The 19,385-nt window shown below is 42.2% G+C and overlaps 1 protein-coding gene across 2 annotated transcripts in view; it reads left to right on the top strand.

Moving 5' to 3' along the window:
• The window catches only part of MDN1 (midasin AAA ATPase 1), a 183,195-nt gene that overhangs the window by 102,311 nt on the left and 61,499 nt on the right, over positions 1–19,385 (top strand). For both annotated transcript variants that reach the window (XM_055258756.2, XM_055258764.2), the window contains exons 41-53: positions 814–903; positions 1,009–1,272; positions 1,412–1,673; positions 3,536–3,695; positions 4,573–4,689; positions 5,566–5,774; positions 7,324–7,472; positions 7,837–8,048; positions 8,367–8,587; positions 9,827–9,940; positions 14,264–14,396; positions 15,418–15,533; positions 16,702–16,835. In XM_055258756.2, the coding sequence (XP_055114731.2) occupies positions 814–903; positions 1,009–1,272; positions 1,412–1,673; positions 3,536–3,695; positions 4,573–4,689; positions 5,566–5,774; positions 7,324–7,472; positions 7,837–8,048; positions 8,367–8,587; positions 9,827–9,940; positions 14,264–14,396; positions 15,418–15,533; positions 16,702–16,835 (2,181 nt within the window). The remainder of the gene's footprint in view (positions 1–813; positions 904–1,008; positions 1,273–1,411; positions 1,674–3,535; positions 3,696–4,572; positions 4,690–5,565; positions 5,775–7,323; positions 7,473–7,836; positions 8,049–8,366; positions 8,588–9,826; positions 9,941–14,263; positions 14,397–15,417; positions 15,534–16,701; positions 16,836–19,385) is intronic.

The raw sequence follows: 19,385 nt of genomic DNA, 5'->3' as shown, positions 1-19,385 counted from the left end.
TATTTTTTTTCTGGCTCTAATTTTCCCTACTTCTATGGGCTAAATTAATGTTTTTTATATACCTCTATCCCCGCCCCCCCACCATTACTCTTAGATTTTTTAGAGATCCAAAATAAAAGAGAGTCAACAGAACATTTTCTAATAGCATTACTGCTAATGAAAGGATAACAATGTAAATAATTGGTTAGAGGAATAAATTTGGTTTTCATGTCTACATAAATGTTTGGAGGGATAACATGTTTTTGGAGGCTGACTGGCTTAGATTTAAAATCGGTCACCAACCATGGGCAAATTCTATAACTCTTGTGAGTGCTGTTGTCTATATAAAATGGACATGATAACTATTTTGCATGGGTACAAAGATCAGAAATAATCTACCAAAGTACTTAATACAGTGTTTGGTACATAGGAGGTGGTTAATGAATGGTCATTTTTCTTTATAATCTTCGTATTACTGTTCTATCCTCTTTTTAGGTAGTATCTTCAATGATGAAAGCAAACAAGTCTTTTTTGTCTCTAGATTTCAATACTATAGCGTCCATGACTTCAATTTAATTTATGGTGCATTCTCACTGGAATCTCAGATAGTTTGGAATATGACTGCTATGTTCTCAATCTCAAATTTACTTTCATTCCAAAGAATTAAATAAATGCAGTCAATCCTTTTTATAAGAGAAAATTCAAAAAGATAAGGGAATTGTGGCCAGTGTTTTTAGAATAGTGACTCTTATCACTGTGCTTGTTTTCTAGAAAGTTTACCTAAGAATTAGGTGGAGTGATTTGTGTTTTTATTGCATTATCTTCTTCCTTTAGGTCATTGCTGTATTCAAGGATGTGTTTGGTTCAAATTCCAACCCATACATGGGAACCAGACTATTTCGTATCACTCCCTATGATGTTCAGGTAAGGAGACTAAGATAATCGTCTATCCTTTGACATTTTTTAATGGTTTCTTCTGCTCCCACTACCAGGCACGCTTATGGAAATCTCACTGGCATGTCTTTTCAGTTGGGCTACTCAGTCCTTTCCCGTGGGAGCTGTGTTCCTCACCCATCCCGCCATCCCCTGTTGCTCCTGCACCAGTCATTCCAGCCCCTGGAGTCAATCATGAAGTGTGTGCAGATGAGCTGGATGGTCATCCTGGTCGGGCCAGCCTCTGTGGGCAAGACCAGCCTGGTCCAGCTTCTGGCACACCTTACTGGCCACACATTAAAGATCATGGCTGTGAACAGTGCAATGGATACTACTGAACTGCTGGGTGGATTTGAGCAGGTAACCAGTCTGCCTTCATATTTTTTGGCAAAGCATAATAAACCCCGTGGTCTGACTGAGGGTCTTCTGAGTTGGTGATGAGTACATATAACAGTATTTTCTGACCCTATGATGAGTTCATGTCCTCTGGAAATTACAGGTTGATCTTATACGACCTTGGAGGCAGCTGCTAGAGAAGGTGGAGGGAACTGTAAGGGCACTGTTAAGGGATAGCCTACTTATCAGTGCTGATGATGCAGAAGTAGTGCTGCGAGCCTGGAGTCATTTTCTTCTGACATATAAGCCTAAGTGTCTTGGAGAAGGTGGTAAAGCTATCACGATGGAGATTGTCAACAAACTAGAAGCAGTGTTGTTGCTTATGCAGAGACTCAACAATAAAATCAACTCATACTCCAAGGCAGGTATGTATATTTAGATCTCTGTATCAGGAACTTACCATTGCTTGTATTGTGTCCATTTACATGTAATAGATTTACAAATGTTTTGTATTAATTTAATAATTATTAACAATCAGAACTTGTGGGAAAGTTTGGCCTAGAAAGTAAAATGAAGCTGAGGTAAAGTATTCAGAATAGTTGATCCTGAAAAATCAAATAGGAAAAAAATTGGTTACGGTGCTTTATGGTTTATTTTGTGTGTAATCACCTATAATGATAAAACAGCATGTAAAACTTGTATTATTATTGGCTATTTTTTTACTCAATAATTTCTCAGGAAACTGAGCATTTTTAAACTGAAGAATAGGAGTCTGAATTCATAGGATGTGTTTATTCATTTGTGGGGAGATGGAGGAAATATATCATCCTGTATGCCATCCAATTAACATGGAAACTTCTCTCATTTTGTGGTGCCACTTTCAGAGTGGTGGTGAGCATGCTCTTAGGGAGGATTCAACCTAAAGGCCCATAGGCTGGGTCTGTCACTATGCTTGTCATTCTTCATTTCCAAAGCCTGCTTGTAACTGATTACAAAGTGTTGATTCCTTATGGCCGAAGAAATCAGACATCCCACTTCTAGGCCAGCAAACTTTTTTTTTTTTTTTTTTTTTTTTTGAGACGGAGTCTTGCTCTGTCGCCCAGGCTGGAGTGCAGTGGCGCAATCTCGGCTCACTGCAAGCTCTGCCTCCTGGGTTCACGCCATTCTCCTGCCTCAGCCTCTCCGAGTAGCTGGGACTACAGGCGCCCGCCACCACGCCCGGCTAATTTTTTGTATTTTTTTAGTGGAGACGGGGTTTCACTGTGGTCTCGATCTCCTGACCTCGTGATCCGCCCGCCTCGGCCTCCCAAAGTGCTGGGATTACAAGCGTGAGCCACCGCGCCCGGCGGCCAGCAAACATTTTATCTGTGGTGGTGGGCCACTCATTTACTTTCTTCATTGTTGATTTGATCTGTCATTTCTCACTTTAAGCCTGCCATTTGAACTGAAATCCTTTACTCATTCACTCTAATTATAAAAGATACCCGATGCAGTCATGTGTCATATACTTTTAAATGGGTATTGTAAAACTCACCATTGAGTTATGAATTTCTGTTGTAAACACTATACTGAATATATGTACTTTTAATCACTGTGACAACACTGCATTATAGGAAGGATTATCTACATCTAATAGATGAGGATGTGAATATTCATAGAGACGAAATTACTTGCCTGCAGTTTTACAGTTAGCAAGTGGTTGGGCTATGGTATGTTAAGTCTAAACCTTGTTACTCCCTCATCTTTAGAAGTAGAAATCCAATGTGTATTATCTTGTGATATGAAAAATGGTCATAAAACAGTTTCCAACCAAAAAGATAAATTGAAAAATTTCCAGCAAAGGGCTATATAAACTATAAAGCATTTGGCAAGTAATTACCAGTTATTACTATGTTACTGTAATCATATGATATGCTCATTATAAAGGAAGCGCAGTTTGCACTGTGTGAAGTTATAGCACTTTCATTTAGTATAAATGCACTGATAGGTGGGAAACATCCTCCTCCTCCCATTTGAGAAACCGTAATACAGAAAAATCATTTACCACCTCTATCACCCTAGAGTCAACCTTGAGTAGCTATTAATACAGAGAGCCATTAAGAAGTATTTTCTGTCTTAAACTTAACTTTCCTATCTGTGTTTAAACAGAAGCAAAACATTCTTCTATTTATTCTTTTATGAAATCTTAAAAACCTCGGCTAGAAGTATCAAGCTTCCTTTTCATAAACCTAATTATTGGTTTGAAGTTAAGTGCTGTGGATGGTGATTCTTCCTTGTGACATTTCAGAGTTTGCCAAACTTGTTGAAGAGTTCCGAAGCTTTGGTGTGAAGCTTACGCAGTCAGCCAGTGGCCGTAGCCATGGCACATTTGAATGGGTTGACAGCATGTTGGTTCAGGCCCTGAAGTCTGGAGACTGGCTTCTGATGGACAATGTTAACTTCTGCAAGTAAGAACCTTATGCCTAATCAGTGGTCCAACTTGAAATTTGGGATATGCTTGTCAAAGTAGAAACCCAGATAGAAGTGCTGGTATTTTGAAGCTGCTATTTTTCTTAATTACGCAGGCATCCTCAGCCATATTCTGTAGACTTCTCCCTGTGAACAGTGGTAATTTGTCATCAGACAGTTACAAGACTTCAGCTCTGTATGATAATTTTCAGCCGAAGCAAAGGCTAACAAAATTGGATTATTTTTCCTGGCACTGTCCTTTGAGTTAGGCCGTTTAATTTAATATCAGAAGTCTTCCTTTTGTTAGGGTTTCTTCAGTGCAGTTTTTTCTAATGCAGAGTCTGACACAGGGCAGGCATTTATTAAATGGCCATCAGTGATACAGTGATTCAACCATGTATCATTCTTGATCTTGCAGTAAGGTAAAGGACAAGTGTGAAACTATTGTACATATACAGTTAACATAGAAGCTACTACAAGTTAGATGATGGCTATTTCTTCATGGAGCATTTATATGAATGTTACAAATTGAAATCCAGCTGCCTTAAATGGATTTGATAATGTTGAGGGATGGGGGGCAGGAAAGGAAAAAGTGAAAAGGTTATAGTGCAAGGAACTTATCATTTTCTTTAATTTCATTTATTCAAAAATATCTTGTGTATTTACTGTGTATAAGGCTCTGGGCTATGTGTCTAGGGAAGCGAGAAGGGAAATCAGTGGGGAATCTACTTTTGAAAGAGATCACTATTGTATCTGGGTGAGTGATTGTGCCAAAAGGAAATGTGAGTCAAAAGCATTTGGAGCCCCATGCATGGAAGGAAAGAAGAGTCAGTGCAGCATGTCAGCCTATCCACCATCTGAATTCTGTCTCTGCAGCCCATCAGTGTTGGATCGTTTGAATGCTTTGCTTGAACCTGGAGGTGTCCTCACTATTAGTGAGAGAGGAATGATAGATGGATCCACTCCCACGATAACACCAAATCCCAATTTCAGGTATTTATATCTCTTATATTTCTGCCTTAGAATCTGACAGCCTCAGTAGCAGAGGTAGACGTTCAGTAGGACTTCCTTATATATTTTATTTATAAACTGAATCATGGGGAAGTTCACCCATTTATTAATTCACTTAACGAATACTTACTGAAGCTTTACTATTTGCCAGTCATTGCTGTGCTTTGGAAACACAGCATAAACAAGAGGGGCAAGGTCCTTTCCTTGCATTGGTGACGAAGGTGGGAAGCAGAGGTACCAGTCACAATCCTTTTGCAGTAATTTAGGCAACACATCACAGTGGCTTAGATGAGGGTGGTCAGATGGGTTGAGAAAAAGAAGAATCAAGGATGACACCTATGTTTTTGCTTGAGTAACTGGGTAAATGGGGTTGCCATTCATTGAGAAAGGTAAGACTGGTAAAGGAGCAGGTTTAATGTGGGGAGGGTCTACAGGGAATCAGCTGTTTACTTTCAGACATTAATCAGAGGTGTAAGATAACTAGATGGAGATGTTGATGGGCATTCAATATATGAATCCAGTTGTTTCAGGAGACTACACTTGCTTCCTGTTCTGCCGTCTGTAGGTGAGTTAGAATAATGGATTAGTATAGCCTACTCTGGGGAATATCTGAAGGTTAAATTTTTTAAGTTCTCAGCACTAAAGGTACGCTGGATATATCATACACAGTTCCTTAGGAAAGTAGGTTTAGAGAAAATCTTTTACTATATTGATGCGTGCTAGAAGTAAAAGATCCTTGGTGTGAATTCTGTGACAATGAGCCACATAGGATTTGCCCTCACTGACTGATGCTGAGCTACACCTTTGGTTGCACTGGGATTTAAAATAGTTTTTTTCTTTGAATTGCTATTTTTCTAGACTTTTCCTCTCGATGGATCCTGTTCATGGAGATATATCCCGAGCTATGAGGAATCGTGGACTTGAAATCTACATTTCAGGGGAAGGGGATGCAAGCACCCTAGACAACCTAGATTTGAAAGTTCTGCTGCACAGCCTTGGACTGGTGGGGAACAGTGTATGTGACATCCTCTTGGCTTTACACACAGAGACCCAGAGCACTGTTGTAGGTGAGGTGCTTGACTTTTGGGCCTTTGCAGAGTTTTAGTCTTCAAGAAATTTATGTGATTCCATTGGACTGCTAGTCAAAGTTTTCTTACATTTAGTGTATATAGAAATTATCAGGAAAGCTTATTAAAAATGTGGATTTCCAGACACCCCAAGAGATTGGGTTCAGCAGGGCAGGGCGAGGCACAGGAATCAGTATCTGAAAGACGCTTCTTATGTCATTCTGATGCAAGTAAGCAGAGGCTAACCCTTGAGTAATTCCACTTTATGCACTGAGGTTTATGAAGTTTGCCCATCATTTCTCCAGGGTTATCAACAGCCTCTTGAAGTTGGAATAAAGAGGAAACTTTGAGTTATTTAAAGCAGACAGGTGTTACTTTTTCTAAACGTTCGATTACACAAAAAGGAGCAAGATAATAAATGAAGGCCAGGCGCGGTGGCTCACGCTTGTAATCCCAGCACTTTGGGAGGCTGAGGCGGGCGGATCATGAGGTCAGGAGATCAAGACCACGGTGAAACCCCGTCTCTACTAAAAATACAAAAAATTAGCCGGGCGTGGTGGTGGGCGCCTGTAGTTCCAGCTACTCGGAGAGGCTGAGGCAGGAGAATGGCGTGAACCCGGGAGGCGGAGCTTGCAGTGAGCCGAGATTGCACCACTGCACTCCAGCCTGGGCGACAGAGCGAGACTCCGTCTCAAAAAAGAAAAAAAAAAAAGATAATAAATGAAGTATTGCTTGTTGGATAACTACTCTGTTTTAGGTACCATGCAGATTGTTTATTTAATCTTTTTTTTTTTTTCTTTTTTTTTGAGATGGAGTCTAGCTCTGTCGCCCTTGCTGGAGTGCAGTGGCGTGATCTCGGCTCACTGCAAGCTCCGCCTCCCAGGTTCATGCCATTCTTCTGCCTCAGCCTCTCCGGGTAGCTGGGACTACAGGTGCCCGCCACCACGCCCGGCTAATTTTTTTTTTGTATTTTTAGTAGAGACGGGGTTTCACTGTGGTCTCGATCTCCTGACCTTGTGATCCGCCCACCTAAGCCTCCCAAAGTGCTGGGATTACAAGTGTGAGCCACCATGCCCAGCTGTTTATTTAATCTTTTACATTAGTTCTGCAAGACATATGTTTTCATTTTCCAGATAAGACTCAGAGAGTTTGAGTAATTTATCAGTTAATAATAACAGCTGGAATTTGCAAATAGGCCTGTTGGATTTCAAATCCCATGGTCTTTTATGAGGTTACACTCAACTTGCCACCTTCAGTATGTGTCAGCATTAGATTAAGGATATATGTGACCAGGCTTTATCACATCTGTAAGTGAGTCCCCCATAATAAACTACAGACAGCCAGAGAGAAACGGGAGATAGGAATACAAAGGTTCCTACAGGTCCCTTGTGCCCTCGGAGGACTCTGGAGTCTACTTAGAATGTTTTGTAAAGTAAGTATTTGGGTGGGGCTGACAGGAAGGAGGTTTGATGGGAGGGCAGAATTTATCCATTTTCATTGGAGATTTTAAAGACTCTATTGTTTATAGATGGCAATTTTTTTTTAATAGGTTCTCCAACGTCTTCTGTATCAACTCTAATCCAGACAGCCATACTAATTGTCCAGTACCTGCAGCGAGGGCTGAGTTTAGACAGAGCCTTTTCTGAAGCATGCTGGGAAGTATATGTCTGTTCCCAGCATTCACCAGCAAACCGGAAGGTACTATGAAGTATTGCAGAATGTTTCTAAGTTGTAATACCCTACATTATTGAGTATGAGGAAATTATTTTTAAAGGTGGCAACCCAGTGACCTAAGAGAGTTGACCACATAGAGATCTGGTATCCAGGTACTTTTCTGGAAAATAGCTTGAATGTAAATATTCCCTTTTTTTTTTTTTTTTTTTTTTTTTTTTTTGAAACTTACATGTCATCAGGAAAAGTAGAATTTAACTTGTGTTTTTCATTGAAGAGTGTATTAAAAGTTGTTTTAAGGTGGTCACATGGACTATTATTACTTTGCTGTTTTTTGGGGAATATCACTTTTATGTTGGTACCACTGTATTGTGTTTTTGTCTCCTACAAGCTTGTACAGGCTTTACTGGAGAAACATGTTTCTTCTTTGCGAGCACATGAAAACTGGGGAGACTCCATTCTTGGCATGGGACTGTGGCCAGATTCTGTGCCCTCAGCTCTTTTTGCTACTGAAGATTCTCACCTGTCTACAGTCCGAAGAGATGGACAGATCTTAGCATATTGTCTCAACAGGATGAGCATGAAAACCAGCAGCTGGACAAGGTCAGTGGAGCCTTCAGCTTGTGTCTCTGGTTTCTTGGCTGGTTTTTGTTTTTGCTGGAAATGGTCAGGACACAATGTATTTAACTGGAGCATTCTGTGGCCATTTATTATGTAGCTGTCATAGCTTTATTGTTCATTGTGATATTGCTCCCTATTGATTGTTTATTAGGTATGTTTTAACTTTCTTCGTCTGTGGGAGACTCTCCTTTTCTCTCTTACCTTTGATCCAATATTTGTGAAAGAGGTTTTCTCAGTTATTTAGAATGTGAAATAAAAGGTTATTCTAGTACTGAGTTTGTTCATTCAAATGAATTTCAGGAGTCAGCCTCTTACCTTGCAAGACTTAGAGAAAATTATGCAGTTCCCCAGCCCTGAGAACCTGAAATTCAATGCAGTCGAAGTGAATACTTACTGGATCGATGAACCAGATGTTTTGGCCATGGCTGTTAAATTGCTCATAGAAAGAGCAACCAATCAGGATTGGATGCTCAGAGTTAAATGGCTTTATCATTTAGCCAGGAATATACCGCAGGGGCTTGGTGAGTAGAACAGCTTAATTTGTCCACTGATGTGATTTATATACACTTATGCTATTTAAGTGCCTCAGCAGCTGTGTTAATCTGTGACTACACTGTTAAAATTACAGTTGTGAGGTCTCCTAGGAAGAAATTTGTGGTCTAGCATTACTGTTAAGGAGCAAGTCTGCCTGTAGATGTGTCACAAGATAAACTTTTGTTTCCATGTTATCCTTAGCATTTCAGGACATAGTCACCTTCCTAACAAATTCAAAAGGAAAGCATACTGTATTATTTTACTTTTTAGTTTTGAACATCTGCTTTTTGTGCTGTACTACTGCTACAGAACCATTCTATATGGGAAAGGTATTAGTTTTGATAAATGCATTTCCTCTAAAAGTATATAAGATTCTAATCTTATTTTAGTTCCAGTGCTCCATGTTGTCACACTTGGAGTTAGCCCTTGGTATCTGTGGGGGATTGATACGAGGAATCTCCCTCTCCCACCCAGGGACACCAACATACGTGGACACTTAAGACCCTTTATATAAAATGGGATAGTATTTTCATATACCCTACACACATCCTCCTGTATGCATTAAATCACCTCTGGATTACTTATAATACCTAATACAATGTAAATGCTATGTAAATAGTTGTTGTAGTATGTTGTTTTAAAATTTGTATTATTTTTGTTGTATTTTTATTTTTTGTTTTTTTAAAATTTTTGAATATTTTTGATCTGTAGTTGATTGAATTCCACAGATGTGGAACCCTCAGATATGGAGGGCCACCTGTACTTTCTTTGTAGTTCTTTCATTTTAAGAGAGGACAGAGCAACAATAACAACATTGCTTGAATTGTAAAGTACAGAACATGGAATTTGTTGGTGGAGATTGAGTTTACATGAGCCTTTCTACTTCATGAGAATTTGTCAATAAGCCCATGGATGTTTATAATATTTTGTAACACATGTGGTCATCTGTCTAAATATATGTAGAGAATTTTTAGAAATATTTTTATCTATGTTGTCCTATACGATATCCACTAGCCAGCCACAGAGGGCTACTAAAATGTAAATGTAGATTAGATTTAAAAAAAAAAATAAAAAATCCAGTCCTTTAGTTGCACTGGCCACATTTCAGGTCTTCATATGTGACTAGTGGTTATTCTATGCAGTTGTAGAACATTTTCATCACTGCAGAACGTTCAATTGAATAGCACTGCTTTAGAGTCTAACACTGGTTTCGCCTTCCTCCACAGAGTCCATACAAATTCATTTGGAAGCCAGTGCTGCATCTCTCAGGAATTTTTACTCACATTCCCTCTCAAGTGCAGTCAGTAATGTTTTCAAAATATTACAGCCAAATACAACAGGTATGCACTTTTGATTTCTAGCTCTCAGCACTGTTTTGGAAACTTATCTTTTGAGTTTATGGGGAAAAGATCTGACTTGCTAGAGGTCTCAACATAACAGTATTTTTTAGAAGACTCATGATATGCAGAAGCAAATTCTCCCTCTTTTTTTTTGAAACTACCTTTTTTTTTTTTTTTTTTCTTAAGGGACAGGGTCTTACTAAGTTGCCCAGGGTCGTCTTGATATCCTGGCCTCAAACAATCCTCTTGCTTTGGCCTCCCAAAGTGTTGGGACTAGAGGCTTGAGCCACCATGCTTGGCCTGAAACTATCCATTTATCCTCCAGCTTCTGAAGGAGGCTGATGATATGCCATGGGGTGAAAAGAATCTAGGAGTTGGAACACTGGGCCCTGGTACCAACTCTGCCACAACCTGGCTTGGTAGATTTTTGGCTCATCATTCACTGTCTCTGCCTGTGTTTAGAAACTAGGGGAATTAAGCTCTTACTTCTCTGAGGTCCCTTCCACCCTTAACTTTGTGTTGTCTACCAGTATTGTTAGTAGGAAGAGTTTCAAACCACGAGATATTTGACTTAAAGGAAAGTTACACGGGGTCATTTAATTTAGGAAAATATAAAACTTTAATGATAGATGCAGTGACTTGTACCTGTGGTCCAGCTACCTGGGAGGTTGAGATAGGAGGATTGTGTAAGTCCAGGAGTTTGAGGCTGCAGTGAGCTGTGATAGTGCCACTGACTGCATTCTAGCCTGGGCAACAGAGCCAGATCCTGTCTCTGAGAAAGCCTTGATGACAAAGTTATAAAACCATAGTGATAACAGAAATAGACATCTAAGATATCTGATCAAAGGAAGTATTCAAGATTTATTTTTTTAAAATAAGGAGTGAGAGAATAAACATTTCCTAGAACAGAGTAATATTAACTTGACTGGCACAAGCATTAATGAGGAAAATGGGCATTTTCACGACACCAGATTAAAAATGTTCTACCTCCATCTTCATTTGATGTTGATCAAAATATACCACTGGCCATTTGGTTTAGAAAAAAATATGCATGATGCTTTTGTACTAAATAATTCCTTTATGTGCACTAAAGATCATGGAGTGAATGGGAAGAAATCAAACAATAGAGAAAAATACTTTGCTAGTCAAGTTGTGGCTGCTAAGTCATGGTTTTCCACTATGAGAGGATTGTAACTTTTACAAACACAGTTCTACAGTAGCAGCTTTCATTTTCAGCAGGCATCGCCTGTCCTCTGTTGGAACACATTAGCTCCAACTGTCCTTTTCAGTTTTGTAGCCTTTTTATCTTACTGAGTGTTGGAATATGGGTTCCCTTCTTAATGTACCTGCTGTTCACAGTATGTCCTGGGTAGTCTGGGTAGTCTACTATATGGTGGATGCTTTTAAGACTTAAAGCACTCCACTGAACCGTCCTGCCAGCTATCTTCAAATTAATGTTACACTTTTTTGTGTTTTGCCTCCCTTCCTTGGGTTTTCACAACTTCTGGAGAGTGTCAGTATCCTCCTGCTGCTTCACAGAAGTTGTGTCAAATGTGAGCCAGAGGATTGTGGGGCAGTATAATCTCTGATTATAGAGAATTTGTTTTTAAGTTTAAAAAAATTGCATTGTTTTCTTAATGAAAACAGATAGTGAGGTGTATTCATTTTCTGCCATGTACGTAATTTTTTTTTTTTTAATTAATTTTTTTTGCGTACAAAAACAATAAACATTTTCTAAAAATACATACAAACAAAAAGATGCGTATCAAACATATTAGGAAGGTTGCACATGGGAAGTCGGGGAATAGAAATGGGGGTGGGAGTTAAAATAAATGAGAGAGGGACTTTATATGGATCAGTGATAATAACTCAATCCTCTATTTGACAAAGAAGAGGGAGAAGGAAGAGGAAGAAAAAGAAAGTGGGATAAAGGATCAGAAAGGGAGGAAAATAGAAAAAATTAGAGTATGACTCCAGGGTAGACCTGTTTTGTTGTCATTGAGTTGGTTGGTTGGTTTGTCTGTTGTATTCTTCATGTTTCGCCAAGTTGGCCAGACTGGTCTCGAACTCCTAGCCCGAAGTGATCAACCCGCCTCGCCCCCCAGAGTGCCGGGACCACAGGCGTGAGCCACCACGTCCAGCCCCCACATTGCTTCTGGCCTCCGTGGTAGACCTCCCAGACGGAGTGGCCAGGCAGAGGAGCTCCTCACTTCTACCCAGACACGGGGCGGCCGGGCAGAGGGGCTCCTCACTTCCCAGACGGGGCGGCCAGGCAGAGACGCTCCTCACTTCTTCCCAGACGATAGGTGGCCGGGCAGAGGCGCTCCTCATTTCCCAGACGACGGGTGGTCGGGCAGAGGCGCTCCTCACTTCTTCCCGGACGGGGCGCCCGGGCAGAGGCGCTCCTCATTTCTTCCCGGACGGGGCGGCCGGGCAGAGGCGCTCCTCACTTCCCAGACGGGGCGGCCGGGCAGAGGCGCTCCTCACTTCTTCCCGGACGGGGCGGCCGGGCAGAGGCGCTCCTCACTTCTTCCCGGACGGGGCGGCCAGGCAGAGGCGCTCCTCACTTCTTCCCGGACGGGGCGGCCGGGCAGAGGCGCTCCTCACTTCTTCCCGGACGGGGTGGCCGGGCAGAGGCGCTGCTCACTTCCCAGACGGGGCAGCCGGGCAGAGGCGCTCCTCACTTCCCAGACGATGGGCGGCCGGGCAGAGGCACTCCTCACCTCCCAGACGATGGGTGGCCGGGCAGAGGCACTCCTCATTTCCCAGATGGGGCAGCCGGGCAGAGGCGCTCCTCACTTTCCAGACGATGGGTGGCCGGGCAGAGGCGCTCCTCACCTCCCAGACGATGGGTGGCCGGGCAGAGGCACTCCTCACCTCCCAGACGATGGGTGGCCGGGCAGAGGCGCTCCTCACCTCCCAGACGGGGCGGCCGGGCAGAGGCGCTCCTCACTTCCCAGACGATGGGTGGCCGGGCAGAGGCACTCCTCATTTCCCAGATGGGGCAGCCGGGCAGAGGCGCTCCTCACTTTCCAGACGATGGGTGGCCGGGCAGAGGCGCTCCTCACCTCCCAGACGATGGGTGGCCGGGCAGAGGCGCTCCTCACCTCCCAGACGATGGGTGGCCGGGCAGAGGCGCTCCTCACCTCCCAGACGGGGCGGCCGGGCAGAGGCGCTCCTCACTTCTTCCCGGACGGGGCGGCCGGGCAGAGGCGCTCCTCACTTCTTCTCGACGGGGCGGCCGGGCAGAGGCGCTCCTCACTTCTTCCCGGACGGGGCGGCCGGGCAGAGGCGCTGCTCACTTCCCAGACGGGGCGGCCGGGCAGAGGCGCTCCTCACTTCCCAGACGGTGGGTGGCCGGGCAGAGGCGCTCCTCACTTCCCAGACGATGGGTGGCCGGGCAGAGGCGCTCCTCACTTCTTCCCGGACGGGGCGGCCGGGCAGAGGCGCTCCTCACTTCTTCCCGGACGGGGCGGCCGGGCAGAGGCGCTCCTCACTTCTTCCCGGACGGGGCGGCCGGGCAGAGGCGCTCCTCACTTCTTCCCGGACGGGGCGGCCGGGCAGAGGCGCTCCTCACTTCTTCCCGGACGGGGCGGCGGGGCAGAGGCGCTCCTCACTTCCTCCCGGACGGGGCGGCCGGGCAGAGGCGCTCCTCACCTACCAGACGATGGGAGGCCGGGCAGAGGCGCTCCTCACTTCCCAGACGATGGGTGGCCGGGCAGAGGTGCTCCTCACTTCCCAGACGGGGCGGCCGGGCAGAGGCGCTCCTCACTTCCCAGACGATGGGTGGCCGGGCAGAGGCGCTCCTCACTTCCCAGACGATGGGTGGCCGGGCAGAGGCGCTCCTCACTTCCCAGATGGGGTGGCCGGGCAGAGGCGCTCCTCACTTCCCAGACGGTGGGTGGCCGGGCAGAGGCGCTCCTCACTTCCCAGACGGTGGGTGGCCGTTTTTTTTTTTGTTTTTTTTTTAAGCTAATGGTGACCACTGTGTAATTTAGCCCATGGATTAGTGTGATCTCAGGAAGTGAACTCATTGGTTGGAATGTTGTATTCTAGTAGGGATTACCTTTATATCCTGCCTTGGAATGAACTTTCAGGACATACAGATACTTTGCATTTGGTAAAGATAGAGTGTAAAAGCTATTAAACCCTGTTGTTCTAGTATTATGGGATGAAACTCGTGGTATTTACTGGTTTAACCTCTTCCCCATCAGGATTCAATATGCTCAAAGTAAAACAATGAAAATATTCAACTGAAACTTCCCAGGCAAGGAGTTTAATTCCAATATTTCTGATTTTTGTTTTGTTCTGTTTTTAAACTAGATGAATTTGTGATCCCTCTGGATCCCCGATGGAATATGCAGGCTCTGGACATGATTAGAAATTTGATGGACTTTGACCCACAAACGGACCAGCCTGACCAGCTCTTTGCCCATTTAGAATCAGCTGCAAACAAGTAAGTGAAACCTGCTGCTCTGGGCACTGTTTGCCTCACTGGCGTCTCGGATTATACCTTTCCTAAGAATCTGTCAAATAGCTTATGTGTGTTGAATTTTGTGAACCTGAGAAGTTGTGGGGTGTTGGACATGATTGCCTTTATCGTATGATAATCATATTTTCTACTGTTTTCTGTTTTTGTTTTGCTTTTGAGACAGGGTCTAGCTCTGTCACTGAGGCTAGAGTGCAGTGGCATAATCTTGGATCACTGTAACCACTGCCTCCTGGGCTTAAGCCATCCTCCCACCTCAGCCTCCCAAGTAGCTCGGACTACAGGTACACACCACCACACGTGGCTAATTTTTGTACTTTTTTGTAGAGACAGGGTTTTGCCATGTTGCCCAGACTGGTCTTAAACTTCTGAGCTTAAGTGATCCACCTGCCTCATTCTCCCAAAGTGCCGGGATTATAGGTGTGAGCCACTGTGCCCAGCCTGGTTTTTGTTTGATTCCCAGCAACTCCTCCCATTTTCACCTACTTATTTTTACTTGTCTCTTCCTCAGCCATCTCTCTGTCCACATCATTTCCTGTCCTCAAATGTTGGAGACATAATAGCACCTCCATACTTATGTACACACTCACATATGAATTTACATAATTTTCAAAGTGAATCCACAAGTATAGTGTGCACCTCAGAGGTTGCCTTGCAAGCTACCAGCCTCCTACTCCTCTGCTCCACCAACTCCTCCATTTCTACCATGGCCACTCTGAAGAGTTCACAATGCAGTTTGTCAGATCATGACAGACCAAGGCCTGGCAGTCTACCTAGACCCAGCTTTCTCCATCCATCGATCTTCTTTCCTTTCACCTTAGTAGTTGTCATTTTCATCTCCATCTCTTTAGTCCAAGATTTGCAGAGGCAGGAGAGGAATGGCAGGATGAAGGACCCTGATATTCCAAGTGTTCCACCAAATAGAGGATATGATTGAAAATGTTATTAACCGATAGCTATTTGTTACGTTTTTTGAATCTCATTCCAGGACAATCATATATCTTGACCGGGAAAAACGGGTTTTTACTGAAGCAAATTTGGTTTCTGTTGGTAGCAAAAAGCTAAGAGATAGTGTTTTGAGAATGTCCTTTGAATTCCATCAAGGTAAGAACATTTACCTTTTGTGTTCTCTAATTAAGCATCTGATTGCATAATGTTGCGAAAGTTGAGAGGCATATTCAGCAGCTGCTGCTGTTTACTGGTTTCTTTTAATCTGCTGGCCTGATTTTAAACATGTCCCCTTACTCAGTAGTAATGACTAACATTTACTGAGCACTTACTTTGTGCCAGGTGCTTAGCTAAATGCTTTTTATGTGTCCTTGATCTCATTTACTTTTTATAGCCACCTGTGATATAGGTCCCCATGTTGTTAGTGAGGAAAGGGAGACAAGGAGATGCTCAAGGTCACATCTCTAGCAAGTAACAGAGCCACTTGAAAACTAGGTCTGTCGGCTAAAAAGTACATATTCATAAGCATTTATTATAGGGGGGAGCATTTCTCCCATCTTTATTTTTTGTTAATTGAAAAGATAGTTGTGCTTTTTGGAAAAAATTCAAACTATTAAAGTATAAAAATTGAAAAAGTTCATCTTTACATCAGCTACTGTTAGTAATAGTTTCATTTATATTTTCTCATGTCTATTGGTATTAACTATCCATCTAAACATATGTACTTAGTTTTCATTTTATACTTAAATACTTGTATAAAATATACATTTTTTTCTTTATAATCTGCATTTTTCAGTGAGACATTATTTACATCTGTAGGTATACATGCCTCATTTGCCAAGTTTAATAATACGGATTGAACATCCCTAATATGAAAATTTGAAATCTGAAATGCTCCAAAATCAGGAACTTTTTGAGCACTGACATGATGCTACAAATGGAAAATTTTATACCTGACCTCATATGATGAGCCATGGTCAAAATGCAGTCCAAACTTTGTTTCATGCACAAAATTATTAAAAACATTATAAAATAGAAAATTTGGACGATGTGTTTCCCCAAGATACCTCATTATGTATATGCAAAGATTCCAAAATCAAAAAAAAAAAATTCAAAATCTGAAAGACTTCTGATTCTAAGCATTTCAGATAAGAGACACTCAACCTGTAGTAGGCAAAGAATTTGCTTTTGCTTTTGCTCTTTCAAAATTGACCTTTATACTGGGGATAACATTTAAGTTCTAGATTACAGTTTATTTTGAAAATGTCCAGAGATTATTTTAAATCTGATGAAATGTTCTCATTTTATTTATGTCGACTCTCAGATCCAGAAAGCTATCACACTCTGCCCCATGAAATTGTGGTCAATCTTGCTGCTTTTTTTGAACTTTGTGATGCACTAGTCCTGCTCTGGGTACAGTCCTCCCAGGGAATGGTGTCTGATGCCAGTGTCAATGAGGTAAGGAACTGCACTTTGTTTTATTTTTAAACAACAAAATTTATCTTTCTTGGCATAAAGATTCTTAGGGCTAAGACTAACTTTAGTGTTGTTATATGCCCAATATTATTTAAGAAACTTATTCTTAACAGTTTTAAATATACCTATACACATATTTAAAATCTTTATTGGGGTATAATTTACATATTATAAACTGCATACATTTAAAGTGTATAAGTCTTGACATGTATACACCTATGAAACCATTATCACAGTCAAGATAATGAACATATCCATCACCCCCAAAGGTTTCCTCATTCCCTTTTTGTATTTTCTTCTTTCCTGCTCCCACCCACAACAAGGTAGCCGTTGATCTGCTCTGTCTTACTGTGGATCAGTTGTATTTTCTGTAGGTGGAATTATGCAGTATATATACTTTTTTGTTTATCTTCTTTCACTCAGCATTGTGATTTGGAGATGCATCCATGTGGTTTCATGTATCAGTCATTCATTCCTCTTTGTTGCTGAGTAGTAGTCCATTGTGTGGATCTACTAGTTTTTTTATTCGTTCACCTGTTGTTAGATTGTAACAGTTATATTTTAATCCACTTAAATCCACTTAGACATTATTGTCACATGTGGATTAAATGGAGTTTTTAATCCAGATTATTCTAGTAAGTCTAGTAAAGTAGAGTAGCCGGTCTTAAACTTTTTGATCTCTGCCTCTATACTCAAAGGTTCTCAGAAATTCCAAAGATGTTACATCTGTCAGTTTTTACATATTAAGAACTAAATCTGAAAAATATAAAAAAACCCATAAATTTGCTTAAAAATACATTAGCAAAGAATTTCATGTTAATATGAATAACTTATTTTCAATAAAAAATAGCAATTTCTAAAATAAAATTTGAGAAATGTGGAACTGTTGTACATTCCTGCAAGTCTCTGTATGTCTGGCTTCTGAGAAGATAGATTCTTGTAGTATGTTGTTTGGGATAAAGTTTATGAAGAAAAACTGGCCTCCTATAGTTAGGAGGTTGGAAAGGGGAGGAATATTTTAGTAATCATTTCGTGTAATTTCAAATATTCTTATTTGATGGCACACCAAAAATGACAAGTAGTTTTGTAAGGGTTATTTGCAATGGAAAATCTGAGCAAATAATCAGTGAACTTCTTGTGTTAAAATTCATTGGCCACGGCCAGGTGCGGTGGCTCATGCCTGTAACCTCAGGACTTTGGGAGGCTGAGGTGGGCGGATCACGAGGTCAGGAGATCGAGACCGTCCTGGCTAACACAGTGAAACCCCATCTCTACTAAAAATTAGCCAGGCATGGTGGCGGGCGCCTGCAGTCCCAGCTACTCGGGAGGCAGGAGAATCGCTTGAACCCAGGAGGCAGAGGTTGCAGTGAGTCAAGATTGTGCCATTGCACTCCAGCCTGGGGGACAGAGCAACACTCTGTCTAAAAAAAAATAGAATTCATTGGCCTAGTTTGCACCTTGGATGGACTTTGACCTTGCATTAGTTTATAGCTCGTGCATTGGTAACTTGGAATATATTGTTCACTGAGTTGGCACATTTCATTCTTCAATATAAATAAGTAAAAAGTCACACTTGTGAAAAATCACAAATCTCTTCAGAAAAATCGTTACCAGGAAGTCATCAAACTCTGTTTTCCAGAATTTTTTTTGAGACATAGTCTCGCTCTCTCGCCCATGCTGGAATGCAGTGGCGTAATCTCAGCTCATTGCTGACCTCCACCTCCTAGGTTTAAGCGATTCTCCTGCCTCAGCCTCCCGAGTAGCCGGGACTACAGGCATGCGCCACCACACCTGGGTAATTTTTGTATTTTTAGTGGAGACAGGGTTTCATCATGTTGGTCAGGCTGGTCTTGAACTCCTGACCTCAGGTGATCCACCTGCGTCGGCCTCTGTAAATGCTGGGATTACAGGCATGAGCCACCATTCCAGGCCAGTTTTGCAGAATTCTAAGTTTTGCTTAAAAGCTGAAATTTTATCATGGCAACATATATCCTCAATTTTTTTTTTTTTTTTTGGAGACGGAGTTTCTCTCTTGTTGCCCAGGCTGGAGTGCAGTGGTGCCATCTTGGCTTACTGCAACCTCCGCCTGCTGGTTTCAAGTGATTCTCCTGCTTCAGCCTCCCAAGTAGACGGGATTACAGGTGCGTGCCACCATGCTCAGCTAATTTTTTGTATTTTTAGTGGAGGTAGGGTTTCACCATGTTGGCCAGGCTGGTCTGGAACTCCTTACCTCAGATGATCTGCCTGCCTCAGCCTCCCAGAATGCTGGGATTACAGGTGTGAACCACCGCACCCGGCCTCTCAATTGTTTTTCTTGAAGTGACAGGTTCACATCATTGATTTTCAATACAGTGTCTGTCAGATAGTCATAATTTGCCTGTCAGTCCTCCTTTTTTTATACCATTAGTGTAAATGTCATCATAGTGAAAATGGCAAATAACATGATGTTATGAAAATAGCTTTGACTTCATGGAACCACTATAGGAAATCACTAATCTAGAAACAATGTTACTGTAAAAATGCGTCTTCAAA

This window comes from Symphalangus syndactylus, chromosome 2 (genome assembly GCF_028878055.3).
Source record: "Symphalangus syndactylus isolate Jambi chromosome 2, NHGRI_mSymSyn1-v2.1_pri, whole genome shotgun sequence".
Taxonomy (NCBI): domain Eukaryota; kingdom Metazoa; phylum Chordata; class Mammalia; order Primates; family Hylobatidae; genus Symphalangus; species Symphalangus syndactylus.
The sequence above is the reverse complement of the archived record's forward strand: the minus strand, read 5'-3'. Positions and strand labels throughout refer to the sequence as shown.